The sequence below is a fragment of the Molossus molossus genome, unplaced genomic scaffold (genome assembly GCF_014108415.1).
Source record: "Molossus molossus isolate mMolMol1 unplaced genomic scaffold, mMolMol1.p scaffold_m16_p_1, whole genome shotgun sequence".
NCBI lineage: Eukaryota > Metazoa > Chordata > Mammalia > Chiroptera > Molossidae > Molossus > Molossus molossus.
In genome coordinates, this window is record NW_023425344.1 from 232,847,788 (window position 1) to 232,862,905 (window position 15,118).

General features: G+C 37.3%; 1 protein-coding gene across 5 annotated transcripts in view; it reads right to left on the reverse strand.

The window, feature by feature from the left end:
- The window catches only part of CEP128 (centrosomal protein 128), a 381,990-nt gene that overhangs the window by 249,547 nt on the left and 117,325 nt on the right, over positions 1 to 15,118 (reverse strand). For all 5 annotated transcript variants that reach the window (XR_004961115.1, XM_036274522.1, XM_036274511.1 and 2 more), the window contains one exon: positions 6,806 to 7,156. Coding sequence is in view for 4 of the 5 variants with exons in the window: in XM_036274522.1 (XP_036130415.1) it covers positions 6,806 to 7,156 (351 nt within the window). In the remaining variant the exon portion in view is untranslated. The remainder of the gene's footprint in view (positions 1 to 6,805; positions 7,157 to 15,118) is intronic.

A 15,118-nucleotide genomic window follows, 5' to 3' on the forward strand; every position in this document is an offset into this window, starting at 1 on the left:
TCTGTGAACTTGGGTCCCCGTGTCCTTCCTAGCTTTGGGCCAAGGGCTGTTCTGACTTCTAAAGGTCACCTGCACTCCTTGGCTCAGGGTCCCTCCGTCTCTGGTGCCAGCAACACCATAATAAATCTTTCCTCACAGCTTTGAATCTCTCCAATTCCCCTTTCTCTCAACAGACAGACAATGTTATCTGCTTTTAATGGCCCTTACGATTAGATTAGGCCCCAGATGATCCCCTTATCTTAAGGTCGACTGTGCCACCAAACATAATATAATCATGGGAGTGACCGCTCATCATATTCGCAGGTTCCAGAAACTGGAGTGAGATGTCCTTTGGAGGTCACTCTACTTACCACAAGAGACAAGACAAAAACCGACAGAATCAAGTCTTGGCTGTAAGGATACTAATGCCCTTACAGAAAAAGGGGAGGAGGCTTAAATACAGTGATTGATTTTTAGAACAAAGTAACAGAGCCCCTTGGCCATGAGTTAAGAGACTTCCATGCAGCCCTGAAGGTAAACATCATATTTTCTAGATGAAGCTCAAGCAGGTTAAATGTCTTTGATTTAAAATACCATCACGTCTTCCTAAAGTAGGTTTAAACAGGGAGAATATTTATTTTTCCCACACAGCAGGAAAATCCAAGATTGGGTGGCTTAGGAGCTGAGTCCTTCAAAGCTCAGGCTCTGCTATTCTACAGTTCTGCATGTTTTACCCCCTCCCCCACCCCATCACATCAACTCATGACAAAGGTAAAAGTCACAGACTATGTTGGTCAAGTTTGGAGTTTCTTTGGCAACACAGATACTGAAAACTAATAAGCTCTGTCCATTTGTTTTTGGTTAATTGTTTGGCTAGTAGCCACAGCCCAAGATTTTGTCTAGACACTCTCTCTCCGTCTGAAAATGTCAATGTCTTAACCACCACCTCAATATCCCGGACATTCCCACGAGTCCTCAGTTGAATAATTTTTATCTTGGGAGAACTCAAAACAAGGGACTTGGGGCTCTTTTGTGTGGCCAGGATTACTTAAGTAGAAGTACTGAGACATCTAGCTTGTTTTTTTGTACTTCATATTTATTTCTGCTAAGTTTCCTACCTCTAGCTTGGACTAACTTCAGCATGGATAGATCATTTGACTTTTCCAACCCTAAAAGACTCCAAATTATCATGCTCAAAAAATTTGGATTACAGATTACAGATTTTCAGTTCCCCCACACCAAAAATCTGGCTCTCTGCTTTTAGACAGACCAGCTTCAACCCATACTTGTCTTTCTCTTGAAAGACCTTCCTGAAGGCTGCAAATAAGGACACAACACATTCCAGCATCCTAAAATTTTCCTGGTCACTTAATACCACACACACTCAGGCCTCAGGCGTAGCATCAATGCCCCACAGTATGCTTTCTGATGGTTTAACCAACTAATCCCAATAGCACAGTAAGGTTAGCCAACTTTCCCTTTAGACATGTATGATCCTCCCTGTCGCCACTCCACATCTCCACTTAGCTAATCCTGTATTCAGGTTCTTTTACTAATAGCTCCTAGAAGTGATGTTTGACATCAGCTACTGAGAATAAGAGAAAGCTACAATCCAAATTGGCTCAAACCATCAGGTAATTTATGGTCACCCCAGGCAGAACAGCTCCAAACACAGCACGTCAAAGCTCCAGGTCCACCTCCCTGCACCTCTCTCAGCAATACCCTCCCCTGTATGAGACTTCATTCTCGGGACCCCAGCAAGACAGCTTCAAGCATCACAAGCATTCCAGCCAAATGCAATATCCAGAGAGGGGAAAAAAGCTCCCTTCTTGTGCATTTTTTTTTTTTTTTTGGAGTAAATGTTTACCGGAAGCTCCCCAACAGACTTCATAGTTCATTCTTGATCAGAACAGGGTTGTATGCCTAGTAATTGGATCACATTAATTTTTTAATGGAATGGAATGAATTGGGGTAGGGAAGTAACCAAGACCATTATGGGAGTCAATGGACATTTCTATGTAAGTTTTGCTGGTACTATTCAGGCACAGGAATGGAAAAAGTAGAGAGCTGAGTTGATTCTAGACTGAAAGTCAGTAAAAGGTATGGAAGGAGGAACTGAGATGTCAGTGAACATGTCATCAGGGTAGCTTTTTATGAAGTCCAGTCTGACAGAAAAAACTGATTCCAGGAAACGGCAATCAACCAAAGGAATGTAGTAAGATTAAAATCAGATGGCAATGGTTAAAAAAAAGAAGAACAGGGGATAAAAGCAGTATGTAAGACCAGAGGCTGAAATTTTGGAACCAAAGGTTTGAACATAGAGAATGTACAAATGATAACAAATTTTATTCACAGAACGTAGCTGCTGAGTGATTTATAGGTAAAATAGGAAATTAGTGAAGTATGAAGATACAGAATTAAATAGGTTAATGACTGGAACTTGGAGGTCACCAATGATGATGGCAAAAATTACATGTAATGAAACAGGTTGATGGAAAGCCAGGTGCAAAAATCCATGAGAAATGTGGAGGCATGATGGAAAAGTAAGTAGCAGGCAGGAACAATGGGGAGAGAATGTTCTAATCAAGCAAACCCAGCTTCCAAAGAAGAACAACTATCAACACAGATTACAAAAAGAATGGCTGGATGAAGCCAGAAGAATGATACTGTCTAAAACCATAGCAGACATAGGCACAGGAACCAACTCCTCACAGACCTGATGACAAAGTACACACAGGTTTTTTAAAAAATTTAATTACAAGGAAATTAAAATAATAATAAGTTATTTCTTTGCGTGTAAGGGAACATGCAAACAGATTGCTAAATTATACTAATACAGGGTGTGGCAAAAGTAGGTTTACAGTTGTGAGTAAGCAAAACAGTTTCTCCTTATATTACTTATTAATTATTGTATTATTTTCTATACAAACAACTATAAACCTACTTTTGCCCACCATATATATCAGTGATCTAGCCTCTCTTCAACAGCACTTGATAGGACTGCATACATATTAAAAAAAGATGCACTTTACACTGATCCTTCTTACTTTTTAACCATTAAAGGTTCAAACTTCAAAAGACAGTATTTATTACATTTGGTTCTTTTTTCCCCTCAGCCTGAAGGCAATACACAGAAGGAAAAGAAGACAATTTAAGATTCTCGAAGTCAAACACTATCAAGCAAAAACTCAATACACAGGCAAGCCAAGTATCTGCCAATTCAGAAAATGCACGCACACACACACACACACACACACACACACACATAATCTAAGAGGCATTCCCATTATCCATGTTAAAAAGAAATATGAATTTGGAAACATTCAGAAAAGCATACACTATGAAGAGAATCAAAGTTTTTTTCCTTTATCTTTTTCAAAGCATATATAAAAGCCAATGACTTCAAACAGTATTTTAAAAGAAAAACAAAGATTTCACTCTTATTTTTGGCTAATATTTCATTGTATATGTTGTATACCTGAAACTAATATTGAATGTCAACAATAATTTTAAGATAACTTAATTAATAAAAAAATCACAATTGCCCTGGCCGGTTTGGCTCAGCGGTTAGAGCGTCGGCCTGCGGTCCTGAGAGACCCGGGTTCGGTTCCCGCTAAGGGCGCGTACCTCGGTTGCAGTTTGTCCCCGGCCCTGGTCGGTTGTGCGGGTGGCAGCCACTCGATGTGTTCTTTTCACATCGATGTTTCTCTCTCTCTCTCTGTTCCTCTCTCTCCCTCCCACTCTACCTGAACAAAAAATGGAAAAATGTCCTCGGGTGAGGATTAAAAAAAAAAAAAATCACAATTTATGAGATTATTTGTCTCTCTAAAAATTTAGGTCTTCCAATATGCACTCATCTACATGTTCTTAAATAACATCATGATACCCTGATGTATACATCCATGCCATTGTCTTTTAAGGAAACTATACAATCTGATTTCTGCTTTTTTCTGCAATGATATGCCATTTGTTTGATATTCCATATCCTTCAGTAATTAAGTTTTTAATATATATCTGGTAATCTTCCAAGATTCCAAAAACAAAAAAAGCAAAAAAGTAAATAAATCAGAGCAATTCTTAAGAAAATAAAAGCCTTTAGCCTTTTATCATATTTTTTCATAAAGGTTTTTTGTTCTAACCCTCACCCAAGAATACGTTTAGAGAGAGGAAGAGGGAAAGAGAGAAAGAGGGAGAAACATCTCTGTGAGAAAGAAACATCGATTGGCTGCCTCCCGTACGTGCCCCAACCTTAGTATGTGCCCTGATCAGGAAATGAACCCACAACCTTTTGGTGTACAGACCACATTCCAACCAACTGAGCCACCTGGTCAGGGCCCTTCTAATATACTTTTTACTGGAAATCTTGGGTTGAACTATTTTTAAAATGCAAAGATTGTATTTTTTTTTAACTTTTATTTTTTTTTTATCCTCACTCGAGGACATTTTTCCACTTTTTTGTTCAGATAGAGTGGGAGGGAGAGAGGAAGAGAGAGAGAGAGAAACATCGACGTGAAAGGGACACATCGAGTGGCTGCCACCCACACGACCCAACCAGGGTCGGGGACAAACTGCAACCGAAGTACATGCGAAGTACATGCCCTTACCGGGAACCGAACCCGGGTCCCTCTGACCGCAGGCCGACGCTCTAACCGCTGAGCCAAAATGGCCAGGACTGTATTTTTTTTAAAATCCTCACCCAAGAATATTTTTTCCACTGATTTTTGGAGTGGAACAGAGGAAGGAAGGGGGTGGGGGGGGAGAAACATCGATGTGATTGGTTGCCTCCTGCATGACCCCAACCATGGCTGAAGATTGAACTTGCAACCCAGGTATGTGCCTTTGACTGGGAATCGAACCTGAAACCCTTTGGTCCATGGGCTGACTGTTCAACTGCTGAGCCAAACCTGCCAGGGCCAAAGATTATGTCTTTTGACCATATAAAATGGCTTAACAAGGGTACTTATTCAACAATTAATTTATTCTTTAAACCATAATGTGTCTTACTGGTCAACCAGTATTATTTTTATCTTTAGATACACTTCCAAATATACCCTGGAGGCACTTTCTGAAAATCATTAGTCATAAAAACCCAAAAAGGGGTAGGTTGTATTACTAATAGCTTAAGGTAGCTTTGGGATTTTATTAAGAGTTAAATACTCATTAGAGGTATTATTCAGTAAGATGTAAAAACATACTTTTTTCCAAAATGTATTTCCACATTCCCGATTTACTGGACACTTGAATTTGCAGGGAAATATCTGTTACTCTTTCTTCCTTGATTAACCATTGCTCTAACTACGACATGCTACATTAATTTTAAGGCTTTTAAAGTGGAAATTACAATGCCTGCTGTGATAATTGTGATACTACCCTAACTACGGCAATCACTTTAAAACTACTTCTTTGCTTATCATTAGCAATGCTAAGTGATAAAAATAATTATATCAGGAGTATTCTGGGAAATGATTGTTTAACAATTTTTAATATTCTGAAAAGCTCAATCTAGAAAACTCTCAGCACCATGGATTAGGATGCTGTCTAATGGCACAGACCCTTCTACATTTCCTCTAATTAAGTAAAATCCCCAGATGATGCTCAATCAATCAATCTCCCATTTACTCTTACCCCTAGCTACCTCCCTTAGAGGCAGGCTTACTGAACCAGTTGCCAGACCAGGCTGACACCAGAATGATCAAGGTTGAGCAATTTCCTGGGATCAAATCAATTCAAATTCAAGTCTGAAAGCTTTAGAGCTGCTTTAACTCTAGACAACTGGTCACCCAGTGTGAGCCAGAAGGGTTAAACGAAAAATCAAGCCCTCCACAGTAAGGGCGAAGTGATCACCTCCTCCATCTTCTCTATGTCCCAGAAACTCATGTGTAAACGGTAAAGCATCTTTCCCATGACAGCTCATGTGAAACAAGGACCTGTCACTCTTACGTGCTGACAATTGACAAGGCCCTACATTTTGTTTTCTTTTGAAAGAAAGTCAACTGATCCAAATGATTATTCTTCTGGAATGTTCAGAGTTCTTGACAAGTGACAAATGACAAAGCAGGAATGATAAACCAAGACTAAACATGGATAAATCAATCATGACTTTCCTGCTTATTATCTTATAAACATCTGGGTTTAATTCAACCCAAAGATATAGTGGAGAATCAACACAGGAGCATAAAATCCATTTAAAGTAACTGATTATACAAGAGGAAAGATTATGTGAAATGCATACATAGATCATTGAAATGCTTTTTGTTGCTATCAAAAGGGCACAAAAGCAGAGTCTTAAAGAGGCTTGTGATCTGATAATACTGCTCATTCAGTGAGATTATCAATGTCACTCATTTAACTAAATCCATTACAGTGGTTGCCAGAAAACAGTCCAGTAGTAACTACTGCATTTTTAAATGCTTCTTTCTAACAAATACTTAAGTTGAAACATACAAATAAAAGAGATTTTAAGATACATGCTTTGGGTGAAAAGTCACATGATTATTAAGAACGATTTTGTTATTTTCTTACACGTGAAGATTAAAGAATAATTTCAATTTAGGGAACTAAAATCTAAACTGGGAGAAGGGGTTAGTTTTATTTTAAGGGCCAATTCTGAAAAGCCATGGAATAAAAAAGGCTTTAAAAGGGTCAAAAGAAAGAAAACACTGAATTACTCTTTGCCTATCAAAGAGTCAAGACATGAACACTCTTCTCTCAAGGACGTCTTGATAGATTATACGCACAGCATGGCACACAAGTGTTTGTTCACAAGAGAGATGAATGAATGGTTGGTCACAGCAAAATTCATTACTTAGGAATTTGGCTTTTATACCTGATTATTCTTGTCTGTCAGCTGACCCAGAGTTTCAGATTGTTTCTCCAAGGCTCGCTCCATCTTCTTATGCTTAAGCTTCCACTGCCTAATGGTCTCCTGCGCTTTCAGTTTCAGTTCTTCTCTCCTCTTCTCTGCCTCCTGCCTCCGGGACTCTGCCTGCTGGAACTCCAGGAGGTACTGCTCGGCCTGCTTGGTTGCATCCTCAGCGTGGTGAGTCAGCTCGGAGATCTGGAGGTCAGCTTGCTTATGCTTGGCATCACACGTCTCAAAGTGAGTCTGGATCTTCTTAAGCTCATCTAACATCTGGAGTAGCTGTTGTTCCTTGTTGTCCAATTCAAGTGTTAAATTCTAGGAATAAAGCAGGGGAAATATTAGGAACATATTCTTATCAAAATTGGATACATAATATATCAAACGATAATCTCTAATGTCACTGAAATGGGAATCATCTGTATAAAATTTCATTAGCAGCCAATCTAGAAAATATGAGTCTTTTTCTATGTACTTTATAATCACATTAGTTAGAAATATTTTTTTATAAAAATATTTACTTTTTCTTACTACTTCATTATCCAGAAAGGGAAAATATGTATTTTCTGAATGACCATCAATAAAATAGATAGAAGGCCTAGTTGATGAGAACAACTATGTGAGTTACTTTAATAAGACTTAGTGTTTCGTCCAAATATCAGTGTTTTAAAATCTGACAGATTATCATAGCAATCATGTAATATTTCACTTCCTAAAATGTTGTTAAAATAAAAATACGTAACAAAAACATGAGCATTGATGAAAGAAACATCAGTATAAATAATACTGTATTTCAAAGTCCATTTAAAAGGCTTTCAGTAAAGGGTTTTCCAGCTAAATCAACATAATGTTATAAGTTGATGAACTTACCGTAAGCTTGCATGAATCATTGTAGGATATATTTTTAAATAAACTGAAATTTTAAAAAATATATATATATTTTTTTCTTTATTGCTTTTAGAGAGAGGGGAATAGAGAGGGAGAGAGAGATAGAAACACTGATGAGCAAGAACACCGACTGGCCACCTCCTGCATGCCCCTCACTGGAGATCGGGCCCACAACCTGAGCATGTGCCCTGACCAGGAATCAAACTGGCGACCTCTTGGTGTATGGGTCGATTCTCAACCACTGAGCTACACTGGCTGGGCTAAATAAATAAACTGAAATTTATTTGAAGTACCTAATCAAGAAAATTATGTGAACTCTTAAAATCTAGCTTCCCTAAAGCAGAGTTGGTCAATACAACGATTAGAAATTTCACTATATCATAATGATTCATACACACTTTTAATTGAGTAGAATAGATACAGATCTACTTTTATTTATTTATTTCTATTGATTTGAGAATCAGGAAGGGAGAGAGAAAAATCGATGTGAGAGTGAAACATCCATCATCGGTTGCCTCCCGCATGTACCCCCACCGGGGATCAGACCTACAACCTGGGTTGTGTACCTTAACCAACTGAGCCATACCGGCCAGGGCATGCAGATCTACTTTTAATTTCAAAAATGAGAGCACAGTGCTTTCATATAACATTTTATACAAGTAAAATAATATTTTAATCATTAACATTAAGCCACTATTGTAAAGCTTTGCAAGGGAGTTACAAATTCAGAAATAAGTGCTTACAATGTGGCCCATAAGCTGCCCTTCCTGTTCCTTTGTTTCCAAATACCCAGGGTGACAAAGTTAACATGAAAGGTCATGTGTCCTAATAAGACTGGGTTCGGGAGGCTGAAATGATGATGTGAGGGGAACAAAGAATAAATAGCATCCACATTGTACTAAGGCACCTACAAATAGAGACTGGAAGCATTTACCAACTCCCTCGACTTGAACAGCAGACTGTTTCCTTCCAGATTCCACTATTCCTGAATATGGCTTAAAGTTCAGTGCAATTTCTCTCTTGACTAATGTTATGGTAGGACATTATGGCAAAAATACAAAAATAATGCCTCGAAAACAAGCTCCATTTTCTTAGCAACAGGACTGCATTTGCCCAGTTTGCAAAATTCAGTGCAGCCTGGGAGGGATGAGTCACCCCTTTATCCATGCAAACAAAACAGTAAATTGAGAACTATGCACTTATTTATGTGGAAAATTCTAAAATGAGATCAGAAAACCCTCATGATGGTGGTTTACCCTTTTGCCCTCATTTAAAAGTTTTACCACTATGTTATAAATCAATGTTATTAACAAGCAGTAACCAAGAGAGGCATCCGTTTTTTTTTTCCCCCAACTAACCCCTGGAGAGTGGTTACACTTTCTCTGTGTTAGACGTGTCGTTTACAGAAAGGTTAATAAGGCCTGTCTTCAACACCAGAGAAGCTAATGATCTAAATGGGGAGATAATCACATTAACAGCTAAGTTACAACATGGATCATGCGAGGTGCTAAAGTGTGATGGTTACCTAAATGGGGTCTGTATTCTATGGTGTACCTGGGGAGGATGCTCTTAGGAGGTGATATATGAGCAGAGATTTAAACAAAAAGGAGCTGATAATTATAATAATGAGGATGATGATTAAATTACGACTACTACTGAAGTTTATGGGGCACTTGATTTGTGCAAGGAATTGTGTAAACGTTTATAATAGTTATCTCATTCAATTCCACCACAAAACTAAAGTAAGGCATAACAGTGTGAACAAAAGCCACAGAATGGGTCATCAGTGGCTGTTCGTGAAAAGTCATAGTTCAGAGGGCTAAAAAGACATTGGAGAGTGAGGTCAGAAATCAGGTTGAAGGATGCTGAAATCTAGTACAAACTTTCAGAGGTTTTTCAGCAAGGGAATAACATGATCAGGTCCTGGCTTGAGAAAGATTAATCACCAAAGGACATTATGCTAACACTAGGATATTAAAATATTATGGCAACATTGAAAATAATTGAAAAATATCCTTTTAAAGCAGAAATGAACTTTTAGAAGCAATTCAACTCTTATCTGAATTCAGTTTCAGCAAATTCAATGAAGCTGGCTTATAACATATAAGAACAAACTGTGGCATTTAAGAGTCTAGAAAAAAGAAAAAACCTTGTCAGTCTTTCTGAAGAAAATGCAGGTATGTTTCCATTCAGTCCAATAAACACTTACTGCACTGAGCAACACCCAAGCTACTGAGACACAAAGACGAGTAAGCCAGCATGGTTCTGCATTCTACTGCTCTGGAGAACCATGCAGCCCGGTTAGGGAGACAGTCACATAACAGTTATTTTTAATACACCTGATATATATGAGCAATTCTTTCCTCTCTATCTCAAATTTTGCCTCTCTTCCCAACTTATGCAGCCTAATCTATATTTACATTTGTTTCCTCAGTGTTTTTATCTGGTTATATAATGTTATCTAACAAAGATTTCTTGTCCAAAGAAAAAAACAGCCCTGAGCTAACACTGTTAGGTGACGGCTAAGGGAACAGAAAGAAGATAATTCAACTGTTGCTACTGAAAGTCATAAAGAGAAAGAGAAGAGGGACAGGGGAGAGAGAGGCAGAGTCTGAAAATGAATGCCCATGCCAGCCAATCCCGGAACCCACACCACTAAGGCAAGAGTGTGGCCAGCACTCCCAGGCCCTGATGCCCTTTAATGCCTTTTTTCTTGATTAAAGTGCCCTTAACATTGGTGTTGGTAGGAGAAGGGGGGTTGAGAGTGGGGAAGAGGGAAAAAATAAACAAGAAAATCTCTTGTTAAGACACTTCTCCCAAACATTCACAAATAAAGCCTTTGTAAAAAATTCAAAATAACCTGACTCTGCAATGTTTGAAAACCATAATCCCAAATTAGAGCCAAGCCAAACGGATATACAATCATTTGTGAAGTCTCTATTTACTAATGAAAAATTAGTGAAGAGAAGAAGCCATTTGTTCAATTTCTTCAATTTTCCCAAACAGTTTAATAATATCTGAGAAAGTCCCCGTTCTAAATTCTAGAGGGGGGAAAATATTAACTTCAGGTTTTTATTTTAATGTTTTAATATCTAGCCTGTCATTTTTCAATACATGAAATGTATGATACAATAGTTGTTGATACACACACATACATACACACAGGTATAAGTATACTAGAGTAAATATGTACACTGTAAAATTATGTAGGTGTTTTCATTGTACTCATTTTACTGAAAATAAAGAATTTTAATTTTAATTACTATATTTTGGCATTGATAACAAGTTCATTTTAAGCATAATGGATTTAGTGAAAACTCCTCAGTTGGAAACACAATTCTTGATTACAATATTTCTCATATGAGAACATACAAACCACAATAGAATGCTCTGTTTTACAATACAGTTTCTAGAAAAGCAGTACAATGAAAAGCAGCAACTGTGTGATGTGTCAAAATGAAACGCTAAGACAAAAATGACGCTTATAGCAAAGGTATATAAAGCTCAGTTCTTTACAACAACAAAAACAGTAACTTAAACAACCAAAAAAGCAAAAACAAAAACAAAAACATTAATAATATAACGCTAATAAATAGGAAAGAAACCTCAAGTAGAACACCATTTGAAGTAGAATTCAATTAATCATCCTTAATATTGACTCTGTGAACAAATGAACTGATTCCAGCCCAAAATATGGCTTCCACAGAGCAGGGACAAGATGAAAACACTGAATGAAAAGCTAGGGACATTATATCCAAAATGAGATGCAAGCACCCCAGTGAGGAAGACAACTGACTCATGCACAGAACAATATATTAGCATTTTGTTTATATTTTTTGCATTTATTGAAATTAAACTCTTTTTCAGCAAGTTGGAACATTTTAGTTCCCATGTGGCCAATTAATTGCATTTATAGATGATTTAGTTTTAACTAAACTAAAATGGACAGGAAGCTTAAAAAATAAAAATAAATAAAAAAATCCCAGCAAAAAAAAATACAGAATGAATATAATGCTCCTAAGGAATAGACACATATTTATAAATGTGATATTAGGATTAACATGAATTCAACCAGCATTAACTGAGTGTCAACTACAGACACATGCTAGGTTCAAAGGCTTTGAAAACACAAGGCAAGGCCACTTCTCAGCTGAAAGAAAACCTGAGTGTGACACTAGCAGTCGGCCTCTATCCCCACCTCCTTCTGATACACTCTCTTATTTCATGGAGGCTGCAAAACCAAATGCTCAGCACTCCCTAGAGTAAGCTTTTGAGGCCAAATTAGACGCAGTGCAGAGAGATTTAGCATGTGGAAGTGAGGCGAGGACCATATACTTGCTAATTTAGCCTTTCGCTGCTGGCTAGCAAGGTCATAGAGATATAATTTATTTTGTTCTGTAGTGAATCTCCCCCTTTGTGCTATCCTTTCTTGGAAGCCCAGCAGGGTTAGCTCTGCCAATAGCATAAACAACTATTGCATAAAATACCTAGAGCAGTTCTATTTCCCACACTAAAAGCTAAACATAAAGTTTTGCTTTTACTGAGTAAACAAAAGAACTAACAGATTTAAATGGGATTTCTCCTGAAATTCTCAGATTCTTAATTAAGCCATGCCCCACTTACCTCTATTGAGAAATTAGCTTGACATATTCTTGCTTGTTTTGATGAACTCATTCATTTTGGTATAATTTAGGTGCTTTATGGATTGATATTGAGAGGATAACTAATCAATTTTCCCCAGTCAGGAGAACAAAGGCAAGTCTCTTTGAATAAAAGAACTCAAATCAATCAAAACAAGTGTGGTAGTCCCAAAATATTCCTACATGTAGCTAAATCAGGCCATCCTCACTTCCTGGGATCATCCCATTTAAAACTTTTTTTTTTTCAGTCACTATCAGTTAAATGTAGAATACATACTTAAAATCTGTGATTCAATTATTTTTAACCCATGCAAAACACATATTAGTAATCTTTAAAAACTGATTCAAACCCTTAGTCAGGGATCAGTCACATAAAACACTGCAGTAACCACATCACATATATTCTTCCTTTAAAAATAACCTGTCTTTGCTATCACTCCAACCTTGACCACATAGACTATTATCAATTGTTTGCCAATTGGAGCAGAGACACACAAAGAATATTAATTTCAAATAATAGCTTCCTCAGTTTTTCTCGGTGATTAAAATAATTACTTCTCCACAAATCCTACGAGAACATTTCTGCTTCATACAACTACAGTTTCCTTGTACTTTTTAATGAAACATCATACTAAGCTTAAGCAAAGTACAGAAAATAATGTTCAATTAATTAAATACATTCATCTCTTTGTGAAGAAATAAAATATTAACTTCTGTTTCATTAGCCATAATGTTCACTACAAGGAACATTTTAAACACACATTTCTTCAGAGTGTTTAACTTAAAACACAAGGGAGCATATAATTAACATCTAGGCCCAGCAATACACTAGGGAAATTCTAACCCTGGCACACATATCTCAAAGTACATTTGTGTTTTCTTAATTTTTCTCACACTCTATTAGACTGTTCATTTTAATTCTGCAACTCTGAAGTTTAACTAAAGTGGGCACTTTGAGAGGAGAAAAATTGAATATAAAAAGGATAAAACCACTCGACTTTAAGCAGATTGTATTTGGGACTGCTTTTCATAAAGAACCTGTGGTTATACATTGGCTATGAAATGTAGAGGCCAAAGTAGGCATCAATGAAAGATACACACCATGTCTTACCAATTCTGATGTGGAAGGTGATGGGACTGAGATGAACTACATGGTTCAACTAAAGAAATACTATTTTATTTCTAATTACATGACATATACTAAGGAGGATTAACTAAATGTCACGATGTTATGGCTTTACATCATTCCAGAACTGTGATTTTCAACCTCTGTCATCTCATGGCGCACAAAATAATTACTAAAATTCGGCGGCACACCAAAAAATATATTTTTTGCCAATCTGACAAAACAAAAAAAAGGTCTAATTTTTATTCATTCACACTGGATGACTATTGTGTTGGCTGTTGTCATTTTTTTGACAACCTAAGGGAAAAGAGGTCAGTACCCCTGATGATAGTCAGGTATTGCATATTTTAAAATTCTGCGGCACACCAGTGTGCATACCAAGGCACACCAGATGAAAATCACTGTTATAAAAATTAGTTTATTTGAAACAGATCAGAAGCATTATCTTTATTTTTTTATTCATTCATTCATTTATTTATTTATTATTTTAGAGAGAGAAGAAGGGAGAGAGAGATAGAAACCTCAATCAGCTCCCTCCTGCACGCTGTCCACTGGGGATCGAGCCTGCAACCTGGGCATGTGCCCTGACTGGGAATTGAACCAGGACCTCTCAGTCCATGTGATGATGCTCAATCCAATCAGCTACACTGGGTCGAGCAGAAACATTATCTTTGATGACAGAATGACCTTGTGCACTTGGCAGAAATCAATTTTTCTATTTTAGACAGGAGGAGAAAAGAGAAATGAAGGAAGGCTAAATGAGATAAAAGAGCCCTATTTTTTTCAAGTAAATATTATTTCAAACAAAAATAATGATCCCTTGAAATAATACCTCACAACCATTAGGATGGCTACTATTAAAATACAAAAATAAATAAAATAGCCCTGGCCGGTTTGGCTCAGCGGTTGGAGCATCGGCCTGCGGTCCGGAGAGACCCGGGTTCGGTTTCCGCTAAGGGCGCGTACCTCGGCTGCAGTTTGTCCCCGGCCCTGGTTGGCTGTGCGGGTGACCACTCGATGTGTCCCTTTCACGTTGATGTTTCTCTCTCTCTCTCTGTTCCTCTCTCTCCCTCCCACTCTACCTGAACAAAAGGTGGAAGAATGTCCTCAGGTGAGGATGATAATAAATAAATAAATAAATAAATAAATAAATAAATAAATAAATAAATAAATAAATAAATAAATAAAAAAAATACAAAACCAGAAAATAGTGTTAGCAAGGATGTGGACAAATTGAAACCCTTGTGAATGTTGATGGAAACATAAAATGGTACAGCCACTGCGGAAATCAGTATGGTGATTCCTCAAAAGATTAAACACAAAATTACCATATGACCCACCAATTCCACTTCTGGGTATGTCCCTAACAGAACTGGGAGTAGCATCTCAAACAGATATTTGTACACCCATGTTCATAGCAGCATTATTCAGAATAGCTGAAAGGTGGAAACACCCCAAGTTTCCATCAACTGATAAGTTAAATATGGTCTGTACAAACAATGGACTATTATTCAGTCTAAATAGGAAGAAAATTATGCAATATATATACCACAACATGGATGAACCTTACGGACATTATGCTAAGTGAAATAAGTCAATCACAAAAGACAAATACTGTATGATTCC